Genomic DNA, 15,400 nt, shown 5'->3' on the forward strand with positions numbered 1-15,400 from the left:
TTATCTTTGACTTTTGTTGCAAGTCTTTGTTCATTCTGAGCCTTTGCTATCCTGACTTCATCTTTGCAGATTCTGGCTATCTGCTGATATTATGCCTTAGTTGTATGTCTTTCTTTCCATTTTTTTTGTACTTGTCCTTTTTTTCTTTCAATTTGCCAGGGAGATCTTGTGTAGCCATGCTGGTTTCTTCTTGGATTTCTTGTTTTTCTTTCCCAGTGGTATTGTGTAGCTCCTTACCGAACCTATGGTCTTTAGCTACGATCATCCCTATCTTCAAAAAAGGTGACCCCAGCCTGGTTGAAAACTACAGACCAATCTCACTGTGTTGTGTCATGTGCAAAAACATGGAATCATTCATTAAGCAAATCATCACCATCCACTTAGAGTCAAACAACCTATTCTCCAAAAAACAATTTGGTTTCAGGAAAAAATTGTCCTGCAACCTACAACTCCTACACTGCAAAAACATATGGACTACTCTACTCAACCAGGGTAATGCAATAGACGCAATTTACATAGACTTCTGCAAAGCCTTTGATTCAGTGGTATCCTCACTGTATATCGAACATTAATACAATTGAGTGAGTCTGGGAGTATATCATGAGAAGAGTACTACACTCCTCTGCTTGCAACAGAATACCCTATATCACCAGACTTGAAATTTTTGGCTTGGACAATCTTGAACTACGCTGCCTACGGTGGGACTTAAGAGCAGCACACAAAATTATCTGCTACAATGTCCTACCAGTCAATGAAAACTAAAGCTTCAACCACAACAATACAAGAGCACACAAAAGATACAAACTCAATGTTAACTGTTCCAAACTTGATTGCAGAAAGTATGACTTCAGAAAAAGAGTAGTCAACACCTGGAATGCACTACCTAATTGTAGTTATATCCTCTATCCCCCACTCCTTTAACCTCAAACTAACCACTATTAACCTGACCCAATTCCTAAGAGGTCTGTGAGGGGTGTGCATAAGTGCACTCTCCTACCTCCCATCCCTGTCCTATCGTCCCCATTAAATTGTACCAATTTTCTGTATTCTTACTCATGTTTATACTTATACCTATTCTTTTGTAAGCAATTGACAAATAAAATAAATAAAATAAAGTCCCGATGCTGGGATTTCAAGGGTAAATATGAGACATAATCCTGGACTAGATAATATCTCTGTGCCAACAAGAATTTTCTGTATATTTGGGCAGATTTCATGGTCATAAGGGAGACCACGATTGTCATCATGATTTTCAAATAAAGCTGGCATACTATCGTGTTAATAAGGGCATATTGAGTCATAAAGCCCTAGACTTTTTTTAAAAAATATCTCTTTATTATTTGAGTGACGCATGGTCAGAGAGAACCTCCTTCATGTGGATTAATGTAATTTGTGGGCAAAATGCCAGTGATGTTCAACCTAATAATTAAAACTTATCTTGCTATTCATTCCCATCAAGGATTACCTAAAGCAGGAGGAAGAGCAAAAAGCATCAGACAAAAGGATACAACCATCTCCAAATCTACTAGTAAGCATCAAAGAAGAAGAACTAGCAGGACAATGATGGTGATAGGGACAATTTTGGTTTTTTTGCTATTTGTTCTGTTGATTCTCTTCTTCCTGAGACAATTTTGGATCCGAAGACATTTGCCTCCCGGTCCTTTGGCTCTGCCAGTCATGGGACATACGTGGCAGGGGGGCTATGGCTCCGTGAAGATTACTTTCTTTTTTTTTTGAAAACAATCTTATTGGTTTTTTAACAAACAAACAAACAAACAAAACATAAACGCATCAGCTCTCTTCCATACTTATATACAAACAGTGTGTTGGTTGGTTCATCAGTTTTGTGCATTCATTTCATAGTCACAATTACAATTACATTACATAATAACTCTTATTATCAATCCAAACTTATATATCCTCATATCATTATTGAAAAAAAAGATTTGACTATACTTTTATTCACTCATGCCTTATGAGATAACTATAATTTAAGTAATTTATTCTATAACAAATCATATAATCATACCAATTCTATCCTAAAAAAAAAGAAAAAAAACATTTTATAAATGTAATGTCAAATAACAAAAGAAAAAAGAAAAGTCAATAATATTCCTTATTGCCTAACATTCTAAATATTCTATTTTTGTATTTCATCATCCAGCCATTGATAGAAAAGGTCCCAAATTGTATAAAATTGTTTATCTTCTTGCTCTCTAATTTCAAATGTCAATCTACTCATCTCAGCACATTCCAATATTTTCTTAATAACTTCTTCCTGCAATGGAATTTTCTCATTTTTCCAATTTTTTGCAAATACAATCCTAGCTGCAGTTAATACATTTACAATCAAATATTTCAAATCTTTACTATAAACATCTGGTAAGATTCCCAATAAGCAAAGCTCCGGTTTCAAATCTATATGTTTCTTTGTCATTTTTTCCAACCACATGCGGATTTTAGTCCAATATTTTCTAGCATCCTCACAAGTCCACCACATATGGTAATATGAACCAGGTATCTGATGACATTTCCAACATTTTTCCGATTTGTTCTTAAACATTCTTGCTATCCTTGTCGGGGGAAAATGCCACCTGTAAAACATCTTATACAAATTTTCTTTATAAGCTGTAGACATTGTCATTTTATAATTTTGCGACCATAATTTCTGCCATTTCTCTAAGTCAATCCCATATCCAAAATTCCTCCCCCAAGCAATCATAGTTTCTTTAACTTGTTCTTCCTCTAGCTTAATTCCCAATAAGTAACCATATAGTTTTTTAATCATCTTTTCATCAGTACCTGTCAAAATCTTATCTAAATCAGTCTGTTTATCATAAAATCCCTCTGTTTTGGAATCTTCATCATACCTTGAGTGTATTTGCACATATGAAAACCAATTCATCTTTATACCTTGTTCCTCTAAGTTTTGTATCGATTTAAGTTCACCCCTTTCATCTAGTAATTCCCCATATCTAACTGTTTGTTCCTTTTTATAAATTATAGGATAAGAAAATGCTTCTATCGTTGATAACCAAACTGGAATTTTCAAATAACATTGTTTTTTTATCTTCTCCCAATTTAACCACAAAGACTCCCGTATGTAATGTCTTCTAAAATAGCCCTGTGTTTTGGTTCCCTTGTACCATAGAAAAGCATGCCAACCCAACAGCAAATCATGACCTTCTAGTGTCAACAATCCAGTCTTCCTTAATGTTATCCATTCCTTAACCCACATCAAATTGGCAGCTTGATAGTACAACTCCCAATTAGGCAGGCCAAACCCTCCTCTAGTTCTAGCATCTTGCAAAAGCTTTAGCTTTATCCTCGCTTTCTTACCTTGCCATATATACTTCAACACAATTTTATTTAGGTCCTCAAAATAGTCTTTTCCAAGCCTAATTGGTATTGTTTGAAACAAAAATAAGATTCTGGGTAGAATATTCATCTTGATTGTTGAGATCCTCCCTATTAATGACAATTGTAAGTTTTCCCATTTCTTCAAATCTAGGGCTATCTGCTGTTTAAGTTTACTATAATTGTTCTCTTTTAATGTACTACATCTTGGTGTCAAATATATCCCCAAATACTTAACCTTGTTTGTAACTTGGATTTTCAACAGATCTGCCAATTCTTCTCTTTGTCTTAGTAACATATTCTTTGACAAGATCTTTCTTTTATCTTTATTTATTTTCAGACCGGCCACCTCACCATATGTCTCTATCTTTTCCAGTAGCTTCGAAGCTGTTTCTATAGGGTCTTCTAAAATAAAGACTAAGTCATCTGCAAAGGCTTGTAAATTAAATTCTTCCTTTTTGATTTTCATTCCTTTTATAGTTTTATCTTCTCTAATATTTCTATTCAACACTTCCAAAGTCAATACAAATAGCAAGGGAGAAAGGGGACATCCTTGTCTTGTGCCTTTTCTTATGCTAATAGAGTCAGTAAATTCTCCCTCTATCATTACCTTTGCAGTTTGCTCATGATAAATTGCTTCTATTGCTTGGATAAATCTTCTAGCAAAACCCATCTGTTCCAGTAAGAGTAACATAAATCTCCAATTCACATTGTCAAATGCCTTTTGGGCATCTAAAAATATCAAAGCCATTTGCTTTTCAGGATGTGCCTCATAATATTCCAAAGTGTCCAGAATTACTCTAATATTGTCTCTAATTTGTCTCTTTGGCAGGAATCCATTTTGATCTGGATGAATAAAACTATTCAAATATTTTTAAGTCTTTCTGCTAATATTGAAGCAAAAATTTTATAGTCTGCATTTAATAAAGAAATCGGTCTATAGTTCTTAATTTGCAGTGGATCAGCCTCCTCTTTTGGAATAAGTGTAATATAAGCCTCTGACCATGTTTTACGTATCGTCTTCAGAACGACTTCAGAAAAAGAGTAGACAATGCCTGGAATGCACTACCTAATTGTAGTTATATCCTCTATCCCCGACTCCTTTAACCTCAAACTAACCACTATTAACCTGACCCAATTCCTAAGAGGTCTGTGAGGGGTGTGCATAAGTGCACTCTCCTACCTCCCATCCCTGTCCTATCGTCCCCATTAAATTGTACCAATTTTCTGTATTCTTACTCATGTTTATACTTATACCTATTCTTTTGTAAGCAATTGACAAATAAAATAAATAAAATAAAGTCCCGATGCTGGGATTTCAAGGGTAAATATGAGACATAATCCTGGACTAGATAATCTGTGCCAACAAGAATTTTCTGTATATTTGGGCAGATTTCATGGTCATAAGGGAGACCACGATTGTCATCATGATTTTCAAATAAAGCTGGCATACTATCGTGTTAATAATAGCATATTGAGTCATAAAGCCCTAGACTTTTTTAAAAAAATATCTCTTTATTATTTGAGTGACGCATGGTCAGAGAGAACCTCCTTCATGTGGATTAATGTAACTTGTGGGCAAAATGCCAGTGATGTTCAACCTAATAATTAAAACTTATCTTGCTATTCATTCCCATCAAGGATTACCTAAAGCAGGAGGAAGAGCAAAAAGCATCAGACAAAAGGATACAACCATCTCCAAATCTACTAGTAAGCATCAAAGAAGAAGAATTAGCAGGACAATGATGGTGATAGGGACAATTTTGGTTTTTTTGCTATTTGTTCTGTTGATTCTCTTCTTCCTGAGACAATTTTGGATCCGAAGACATTTGCCTCCCGGTCCTTTGGCTCTGCCAGTCATTGGGACATACGTGGCAGGGGGGCTATGGCTCCGTGAAGATTACTTCCTTAAGGTATTTAATTCTAACCAGTAGTAATCATGATAATTCTCAATTGTTTCCTGGTATCATGCCAAGTAATGCTGAAGGTTCTTTTTCAAGGGGCAACAGGACTTTCTGGTTTTTCTTTGAAGATGTTTTGTTTCTCTTCCAAGAAATTTCTTCAGCTCAGCTTCTTGGATGAGAACAAAACATCTTCAAAGAAAAACCAGAGAGTCTTGTTGCCTCTTGAAAAAGAATCTGTAGGGTCACCATGACCTGGATGACTGAGAATGACTTGTTTATAGTTGCTTCACTGAGAACAATGTAAAATAATGGGGCTGAATTTTTAGAAGGCAGATTCTAGTTCAATCTTACCAATAAATGTTTGATGATCGAATCAATCTTCAGAGAGAGGATGTAGGTAGAAATTTAATAAGTGAATAAAATAGGCAAAACAAAAATAAATAAAAGGATGTCCATACTTAGGAAAATAATTCTTAAAATCAGAAAGATATTAATGGAAAGAATCTTAGAGAGGTAAAAAAGAATTCTAAAGATAGAATTACATATAGTGAAAAGTCTTAGAATTCAGGATTTAGGAGTACCTGTAATGACATATAGTGTTAAATGGGAATAATCCATGTATTTGATTGTAACATTTCTCATTTTTGATTCACGTGACAGCTTGCAAAACAATATGGAAATATATACAGCTTTTGGTTTGGGCAACAGCTTACGATAGTTCTGTCTGGATTCCAATCTGTGAAAGAAGGAATGACCAACTTCCCAGAAGAATTCTTGTATCGAATGGAGGGTCCTTTCTTGAATGATTTAGGGAAAGGAAGGGGTAAGTGCAAATTGTAAGAAATTCTACCTTAATAACCATCAAACTCTTCCAATCTGTGGTAATATTGTGCATAGCACAGGAAAAAAAAGAGTAAGATGTAGTAAACAAATGATTTACAGGAATGAGACAAGCAAAAGAAATATTGCTTAATTCACTTTATACCAAAATATTATACACGTCCATAGTTTTCTGTCTGGATTATTACATTCGTATATTGATTTAGACATTGCCTTTTTCATTAAACATTTATCTCTTTTTTGTTTGAGGATCTCATCAACTTCATCCAACTACATGTTTCTGCATCTTCCCCTTTCTCTGGATCTCTTTCCTCTTCTTTCATACATTATTTCTGTTTTTGCAAATTTGATTTTTACTCATTCCTTCCATTTGTACCTAAATGGCGCCGTTTCTTATTGACTGGCCACAAAAACATATATATTCAATTCAATTCATTGATCACCCATCCATTAAACAATTTGAGAAGTGCTCTGATGCAGAATGGGAAATATTTAATTTTGTTGCATAGGATCCTTCAGACAAACGTAATTCTAAGGTATTGTTGGAAGAATTATCCTTCTGGGCTCAGCTCCAAGTGAGGAAGAAGACACTGGAAATATGGAGGCTGTTTGAGAAGATGGTTTAATGGTGGACAGGGACACATGCCTTGGACCTCCAAAGTAAAAGGGATGATCACATGCTCCAAGGTGAAAAGAGAAGATCAAGAAGAAGTGCTGATATGCTGAGAGTACCTGTTTTTGTTGGATTTGAAGTTGAGCTTGTATTCTGATTGGTTGACAGACTCCCATGTGGCCACGCAGGGGCAACTCTGTAGGCTGTCCTGAGTTCCAGGCTTGGTTGAGCCTTGATGGATGATGATGCACTGAAAGGGCTTTTGACAATAGCTATAGCTTTACCTGGAGATCTTTGTTATATAAACTATTCTGGCCCAGGCCTTCTGAGGTGAGTTTCTGCTTCTGAATTTCCACTCCTTTTAGAAGAAATATTCTGCCTTTTTAATATTTCCTAGGATATTTCAATTTTCTATGAGAGGGGTGGGTGCTCACTTCCTACAATATCAAGTTTCAGTATTTTCTATATACAAGAATTAGGTGTAGTTGGATTTTTTCCAAGCTTCTAAAAGATCTAAAATGTGAATAATATCTGCAATTTTAATCATGTTATCCAAAACCAAAGTTAAATGTTATTCACATTATTTTTATAATATATATATTAAATGCATAGTAAGATCATAATGATCAATGGATTTATTAAAATACATAATCCCCAATAGTTCTTATTCCACCACAGATTTTGAGCACTGGCAATCAAAATTAGTATTTCTCTACAAAATTTGAATTTCCAGTTTTCTATGCTTTCACAAGAAAAAAAGTTCTTTTTTTTAACAAACTTTATTCAGTTTTCCGCATTAAAAACAAAAATCTCTTTTTAGTGGACAACATATTTCCAAGTCATCACCTTTATATACAAATATGACAGCAATTATACACTGATATATGCATACTTAATTCTACTATTCCTTTTCCATTCCAAATTTTCAGTAAGGAGAGAAACAAACAATTTAATTCTAGCCTCTTTCATTAATCTCAATTGAAACATCTTTTTATTTCATTTCAATTATTTCAAATATAATCCTTTAATATTTATTTTAAAAATAAAAATAAACAATATATATTTGCCTAATAGTAGTAATAATGAAGTTATCAATGTCTCTCCTTGCTTTTAATAATCTATATTAAACTTATTAATTTAGCTGGTTCTTTAGTCTGTCATATTCCCTTTCCATTACACATTTTTTTTAATACAAGTTTTAACACACACACACACAAAAAGAAAAAAGAACAAGTATAGGTTTCCCCTCTTTTACTATTTTGAGTGTGACACCTTAATGATTACCTTTATTCCCTCATTTTAATTCCCAATAAACCATTAATCATTACATCTTAAATTGGATTCCACAGCATATTTCCCCCCCTTTAATAAGAGTTATCACTATCTGTATTATCCTATTTTCTAAATATTTTTAATTGCAGAAATATTCTTATTGCCCCTTGTCACCCTGCAGAATCCCCTTTTTAATTCATCAACCATTATCTCTGAAAAAACAATTTCTTTTCAACATTTTACTAGTTCTGTGTTTCTTTCTTTCACATGCCTGTTTCTTACTGCTTCTCCTCCCCCTCTTTTCCCCATATCTTTTCTTATTCCAGTTTATATCCCGCTCTTTCTTAATATCTTCCTTTCCCCTTTTCTGCTGAATCTTCTTGCCTTTCCTGACTTCACAGGTATTCCCTCTTTTAAATGCCTTCTTAAATCTCAACTTTTTAACCTTCCTTCTTTCCCCACTTCTTTGTAGCGTTCTTTGTGTTAATTGTCTATTTAAAATGTCTTCTCCTTGAGCCGATTCCTCCCCCTCCTCTGAAAATCTTTCTTCTTGTTCTTCAATCGCCATTTCCATTTTTTCTAGCACAGAGCAAAGTGATTCGCCTCTTTCCTGTAGTAATTCTCACATATTTTTAAGTTCCATTTTTAATTCCCGAAGAGATATCATCATTCTTATATTTTATGATTGTTAAAGTCCACAAAAAGAAACACTTGTACTTTCCTTCTTTCTTCTTTCAGTTTTTTAAGGTTCTCAGTTATTCCAGTCCAGGGTTTATACCAAAAACATCAATCAGTCCCACAAACAAACTTTCCTTGCTTTTTCCTTTATTCTGGTTCTTCTTTCACTTTCTAAAATTCTTACTTTGTTTCAATATTCCTGTAATGTAATATCCACACCAGTTCATTGAAAAACAGGATGCTTTCCCTTTTATTTGAGCCAATTTTTTATTGAAAGGTGACACTCTCCATTATACAAAGTCTTCACCTTTTCCCCCCTATTTTTTTATTTAAGGTTTTTCGAACCTCAATATTCCAGCATAGTCCAGTCTCCAATTTGTAAACTTTGCTATTATTATTCTTTAACAATCTTAAGTCCAGCTTTAGTTTTATGCTTGTTTATTCCCAAATTATTATAGTCCAATTTTATTAGATCTTTAATTTCAGCTTCTTCCTTTCCTGGTTCAAAGCCCCATTTAGCTGTCAAAGATATATATTTTTTCTCTGTCCCTTTGTAATTTCACCACTCACTTTTTTTTTCTTAAAAATTCTATGTTACCTTAATTACGCGATACTTTTGTTTAGTTATATTACCCAATTGTCCCGGTTCAGATGTTATCCATCTCTTTCTTCCCTCCTGCTCAAATCTTAGTCCAGCTGAGTCATCCTCTTCGGGGTGGCCATTTTAAACCACTGCTGCAGTCACCTTCGGGAGGAAAAAAAAAACAAGCCCAGGGGAGGGGGAGATGCAGCTCCCCACAATCAGGCTTGCTGCTTCTTCTTACTCCACTGCCTCTCCAAGGCAGTTTTAGCCCCTAATCAAAGTGATTGGGGCTCTCTGACGAAAGAGCATGAACGATAGCCGCAGAGAGCTGTGATCTACCATCCATCGGTGAGGAAGCTCCACCTTCTTCAAAAAAAGAGTTCTTTTTATGGGATTGTGGCTGTACATCATTCTTACAATCTGCTAGTGTTGGAACACAGCAATCTTCTCTTAATTTAGCTCTGAAGCAAATCTGTCTGAATCCATCTTTTGCTGCTTCACAGTTGCTTCATAGTTGCCATGTACCCTAGGAGCTATTGTGTTGGAACATAGCAACATTCTCTTGATTTTAGCATAATATTTGATAGAAATTGGCAAGGAGAGATGAGGTATATGTAAGATGAATTTAAAAGTGTTAGGAATAACAAGGTTACCTAACATAATTTGGGTAAAATAATATATATAAACTATGATAGTAAGTTTAAGTGTGTGTCACTTTAAACTGCAAAGCATGTAATTTTTGGGTGCGTTGTGAAACTGGAATAAGAGGGAGCAAGAGAACCTGCTGGATTGCTGACGATTGATTGGTTTGATGGATTGATGGTTTGCTAACTGGGTGTTCCCTGAATGCTGAAGGAAGAAAGGAGGTTTAACTTCTTCATATCTCTACTGCGAGGAGATATATCACTGGACTGATATTTGTAAGTTTACTGACCTCTTTTTCGACACTGGACTTTGCAACTGAATAATCCCCGGACGGACTGAACTAGTGAATGATATATGGACTGTTTGACTATGCTAAAACTCTTACTGGAATAAACTATTTAACTAGCACAGTGTATCTGTTTTACTGAGTGTAAGCTACAAAAACGTTTATCTCACATATTTTGCCTGACTGCCTGACTGCCGTGCACATTCTGCTAGGGTGTATCCCTAACACTGGTTATGGGCCCAGCTGCACAGTCAGACTAACCAGGATATAACAGGCTTATATAAAGTGAGAGTTAGTGTAGTTACACAATACTGTAAACAAACAGCTATGTTTTATTAATTATAATTTAATATCCAGAGAAAGATGGCACAAGTTAATTTACCAAGTTTGTCTCTAATATCCAAACTGGATGGAACAAACTATGTTTCATGGTCTATGAAATGCAGCCTACTTCTACGCAGAGAAGGTTTGTGGAGTATAATTCAAAACCCACCAGAGGTAGATGCTTGGGATCCGGAGGATGAAGATGATGCCCAGAAAATACAAGAATATAAACTGAAGAATGAGCAAGCTCTCTGTATAATAGGACTGACACTCTGTGACCAGCAGCTTGTCCATATTCGTGGAGAAGAAACAACTGCTAAGTGTTGGGAGAATTTAAAGAAGATTTATGTTCGAGACAGTGTAGGAGCACATATAAATCTTACACGGAAGCTGTTCAGAACACATCTTTAAAAGAATGGAGACATGTTGACTCATATAAACACTATGAAGAGGATTTTTCAGGAACTGCATGAAAAAGCACTTATCTTCACTGAACTACATCAGGTTTATATAATTTTGTCTTCGTTAGATGAGAGCTATGACGACTATGTAACTTCACTGGAAGTACTGCCAAAAGATAACCTCACATTAACTGACATTACTGGCAGATTAATTGAAGAAGCCAGGAGAAGGCTTGAAAGGGATCAACTGAGAAGGGAACAACCACAAGAAGAGAAATTATCTTCAACAGCCTACACAATTAGAAAATGTTTTAATTGTGGAAGAAAAGGACATTTGGTTAGATTCTGCAAGAAAGAAAAATGCCACAATGCCAGCCAGAATGCAAAAAGGCATCAAAAGGATGAAAAATGCTTAGAGTTAGCAATGTATAGCAACGAACCTGTGAACAATAATAATTTTTGGGTGGTAGATAGTGGAGTATCGCACTGCATAACCAAAGATAAGAAAAAATTTGTTAAGATGTCCATGAGTTCACAACAGATATCATTAGCTAATGGCTGGAAAATGAAAGCAAAAGGTGAAGGTATTGCACATTGTTCTTGCATAAAAGAAAATGTAAAAATGTTATATGTACCACAACTTAAGTTTAATTTGCTTTCGGTTAGAGTTTTGATTAAACTTGGTTATGTAGTTACCTTTAGGGGAGAAAACTGCATAATAGAAAAGGAAGGTAAAAATGTGACTGCAACTTTAAAAGGTGAATTGTATGTGTTAAATGATAATCAGTTAGAGGTGGCTAACACAGTGTATAATAACGTTAAACCTCATGATGAATGCATACATTTGTTACACAGACGTTTAGGGCATATAAATTTTAAAATGCTCAAGCAAACGGTTGAACTGTCTAAAGGTATAAAACTGAAGCCTTGCAGTAAGTATTTGCACTGCAATGCTTGCAGTCAAGAAAAAAAGCAAAGTAATACCAGCAAATAGAATTAATGGATTTAAAACTAAAGAGCCTCTAGAGGTCGTATTTGCTGATATTATAGGTCCTAAAAAACCAAGTGTGGGAGGTGCTCGTTATATATTAAGTATAATGGATCATTATTCTAGATATGGTTTCTGTTATTTAATGAAGAGTAAAACGGAAACATATCAGAATTTATTTAATTGGTTGAAGTTTGCAGAGAGAAAAACTAAAAGGAAACTAGTAACTCTTGTAACTGATAATGGTACGGAATTTATAAATAATAAATTCCAAAATAGACTAAAGATGGCAGGTATAGAACATAAAAAGTCTGCACTATATAGGCCACAACATAATTCCTTTATAGAAAGACGAGGCCAAACAATACAGGCAATGGCTCATACTATGTTGTCAGATTCAGGATTACCTGAAACTTTGTGGGGAGAAGCAATAATGTGTGGTAATCATATATTGAATAATGTTGTTATCTCAACAACAGGTGAATTACCATTCACACGGTGGCATGGTAGAAAACCTGACCTAAGCTATATGCACACATTTGGAGCACCAGCATGGGTGCATATTCCTACACAACTGAGACATAAGGGGCAGCATAGGGCTAAAAGATTATTTTTTGTAGGTTACGAATCTAATCACAAATCATACAGGTTCTGGGGAAAAGGTACATCTAGAGTTTACTGTAGTGCTAGTGCACAATTCCTTGAACATGTAGGATGGGAAAAACTGGAGCAAGATTCAAGTAAGGATGTAATCATAGAAACCTACAAAAGACCAAACCACCATATCAGTAATAGGAAAGGTCCAATTAAAGAGGAAGTACAGGAAGAGCATATAGGACCAGAACAGGAAGAAATAGGTGAACAGGAAGAAATAGATAACCAGGAAGTCCACCTGTAACATAACATGACTTTCATAACATGAAAGTCCACTTGTAAGCCCTGTAATACCTAGACGTTTAACACGTGAAACCAGACCATCTGACAGGTACCAAGCAAGTGTAGTTTGCCAAGTTAATAAAGTTCCAACTACTGTGGAAGAACTTAGAATGTATCCTGCAAAGGATCAAGAAAATTGGCATAGAGCGATGGAAAAGGAACTAAATTCATTGAAACAAATGGAAGTTTATGAAAATGTTAAATTACCTCCACGTGAAAAGTCCATTGGCTGTAAATGGATATTTAAATGAAAAACAGGTAAAAATGGGACTGTTACCCATACAGCTAGATTGGTAGCTCAAGGATTTAATCAAACTGCATGTGATTATGATGAAGTATTTGCACTGAGTCTAAAAGCAACAACCTTGAGAGCAGCTTTAGTGTGGGCAGCTAAGAAAAACTATATCATAAATCACTTAGATGTAGAAACTGCTTATCTGCATGCACCATTGCAGCACACTATATACCTAAAGAAACCTGTAGGAATTAAGGTTGATAAAACAAATAATGACTGTTGGAAGCTTAAAAAGAGTCTCTATGGATTAAAACAATCTGGTTACGAATGGAACCAATATATTGTTAAGGAGTTAAACAATATAGGGTTTAAAGCAGGTTTAGCTGATCCATGTGTATTTAAAAAAGAGACAAATGGAACAGTGTCATTGTTATTGTTGTTTACGGATGATATTGCCTTAATTACAAAAACTAATAATGAAGCTACTGAAATAATATCATTATTAGGTAAGAAGGTAAAATTAAAGCAATTAGGAGAGATAAAACAGTATCTAGGATTGACAATAAATAAAACCAATAGTAGCTATAAGATATCTCAAGAGGATAAGATTTATCAATTACTAAAAACATACAAGATGGAACTTTGTAAGCCGGCAAAAACTCCAATGGGTAAGAAATTTGGCCACACTGATGCTCAAAGTTCAAAATTCGATAAGACTATATATCAGTTGCTAATTGGTAGTTTATCGTACATTAGTAATTGGTCAAGGCCAGATATTGCCTATAGCGTTAATCAATTGGCACGATTCAACGCTGAATCCCCACTGAACGACACTGGCAAGCGACAAAGCGTATCTTAAGATATCTTAAAAGGACAATGCACTATGCATTGTATTTGGAGCCAAAAGATGATTTGATTTTAAGTGCATATGCTGATGCAAGTTTTGCAACAGACATAAACACTAGGAAATCAACTTCAGGAATGGCTATACTGTTAGGAAAAGCATTGATTGGTTGGAGGTCAATTAGACAGCAACACATAAGTATGTCCACAATGGAAGCAGAATTTTCATGTCTATCTTTATTATGTACTGATTTAATTCTGTATAAACAGTTACTATTGGATATGAGAATAACTGTTAATGATTCCATTGTAGTGTATGAGGACAATCAAGCAGCCATACGGTTGGCTACAAATATTGCTGTGAAAACGAGATCTAAGCATACAGATCTTAGATACCTGAATGTAAGGCAATCTGTAAAGAATGGTTTAATAAGACTGGAATATTGTATGAGCAAAATATTGCTGATCAATTTACAAAAGCCCAAGGTCCAGTCAAACACAAAGAGAGTTGTGATGACTATGGGTTAAGGTTGTAAATATATATATATATATATTATATTACCCAAAAGGGGAGAATGTTAGGAATAACAAGGTTACCTAACATAGTCTGGGTAAAATAATATATATAAACTATGATAGTAAGTTTAAGTGTGTGTCACTTTAAACTGCAAAGCATGTAATTTTGGGGTGCGGTGTGAAACTGGTATAAGAGGGAGCAAGAGAACCTGCTGGATTGCTGACGATTGACTGGTTTGATGGATAGATGGTTTGCTAACTGGGTGTTCCCTGAATGCTGAAGGAAGAAAGGAGGTTTAACTTCTTCATATCTCTACTGCGAGGAGATATATCACTGGACTGATATTTGTAAGTTTACTGACCTCTTTTTCGACACTGGACTTTGCAACTGAATAATCCCCGGACGGACTGAACTAGTGAATGATATATGGACTGTTTGACTATGCTAAAACTCTTACTGGAATAAACTATTTAACTAGCACAGTGTATCTGTTTTACTGAGTGTAAGCTACAAAAACGTTTATCTCACATATTTTGCCTGACTGCCTGACTGCCGTGCAGATTCTGCTAGGGTGTATCCCTAACAAAAAGGGGTGAGGAAAAACAGGTAAAGTAGTTTGTGGGTTATGGGCCAGGTTTTTATGGCAATCAAATAATGATTAGAGCTGGTCAGGCCAGAATAATTTACCAGCAGTTGGTGCAAGTTGGATTGCTAATAGCCTTGGTCTCATGCTGTTGGCAAAAATAATTGGTGGCAGATAATAGGTCCATCTGGAAAAAGATGTTATGTAGACATGATATAATACCACTCTATAAAGCCTTAGTAAGACCACACCTAGAATACTGCATTCAGCTTTGGTCACCACACTGTAAAAATATGTTGAGACTCTAGAAAAAGTGCAGAGACGAGCAACCAGGGTGATTGGGGGACTAGAAATTTAAGCATATGAAGAAGGCTTACAGGAATTACGCATGGCTA

The 15,400-nt window shown here is 35.2% G+C and overlaps 1 protein-coding gene across 1 annotated transcript in view; it reads left to right on the plus strand.

Moving 5' to 3' along the window:
- Window positions 1–5,051: 5,051 nt before the first annotated feature.
- Window positions 5,052–15,400, plus strand: part of LOC113452020 (cytochrome P450 2J5-like) — a 47,458-nt gene continuing 37,109 nt past the window's right edge. Inside the window, exons 1-2 of the mRNA XM_087933645.1 lie at window positions 5,052–5,270; window positions 5,922–6,084. Coding sequence (XP_087789771.1) covers window positions 5,100–5,270; window positions 5,922–6,084 — 334 coding nt within the window. The 5' untranslated portion in view covers window positions 5,052–5,099. The remainder of the gene's footprint in view (window positions 5,271–5,921; window positions 6,085–15,400) is intronic.

The sequence above is a fragment of the Pseudonaja textilis genome, chromosome 4 (assembly GCF_049901715.1).
Source record: "Pseudonaja textilis isolate UNSWEBS1 chromosome 4, rPseTex1.2, whole genome shotgun sequence".
Taxonomy (NCBI): domain Eukaryota; kingdom Metazoa; phylum Chordata; class Lepidosauria; order Squamata; family Elapidae; genus Pseudonaja; species Pseudonaja textilis.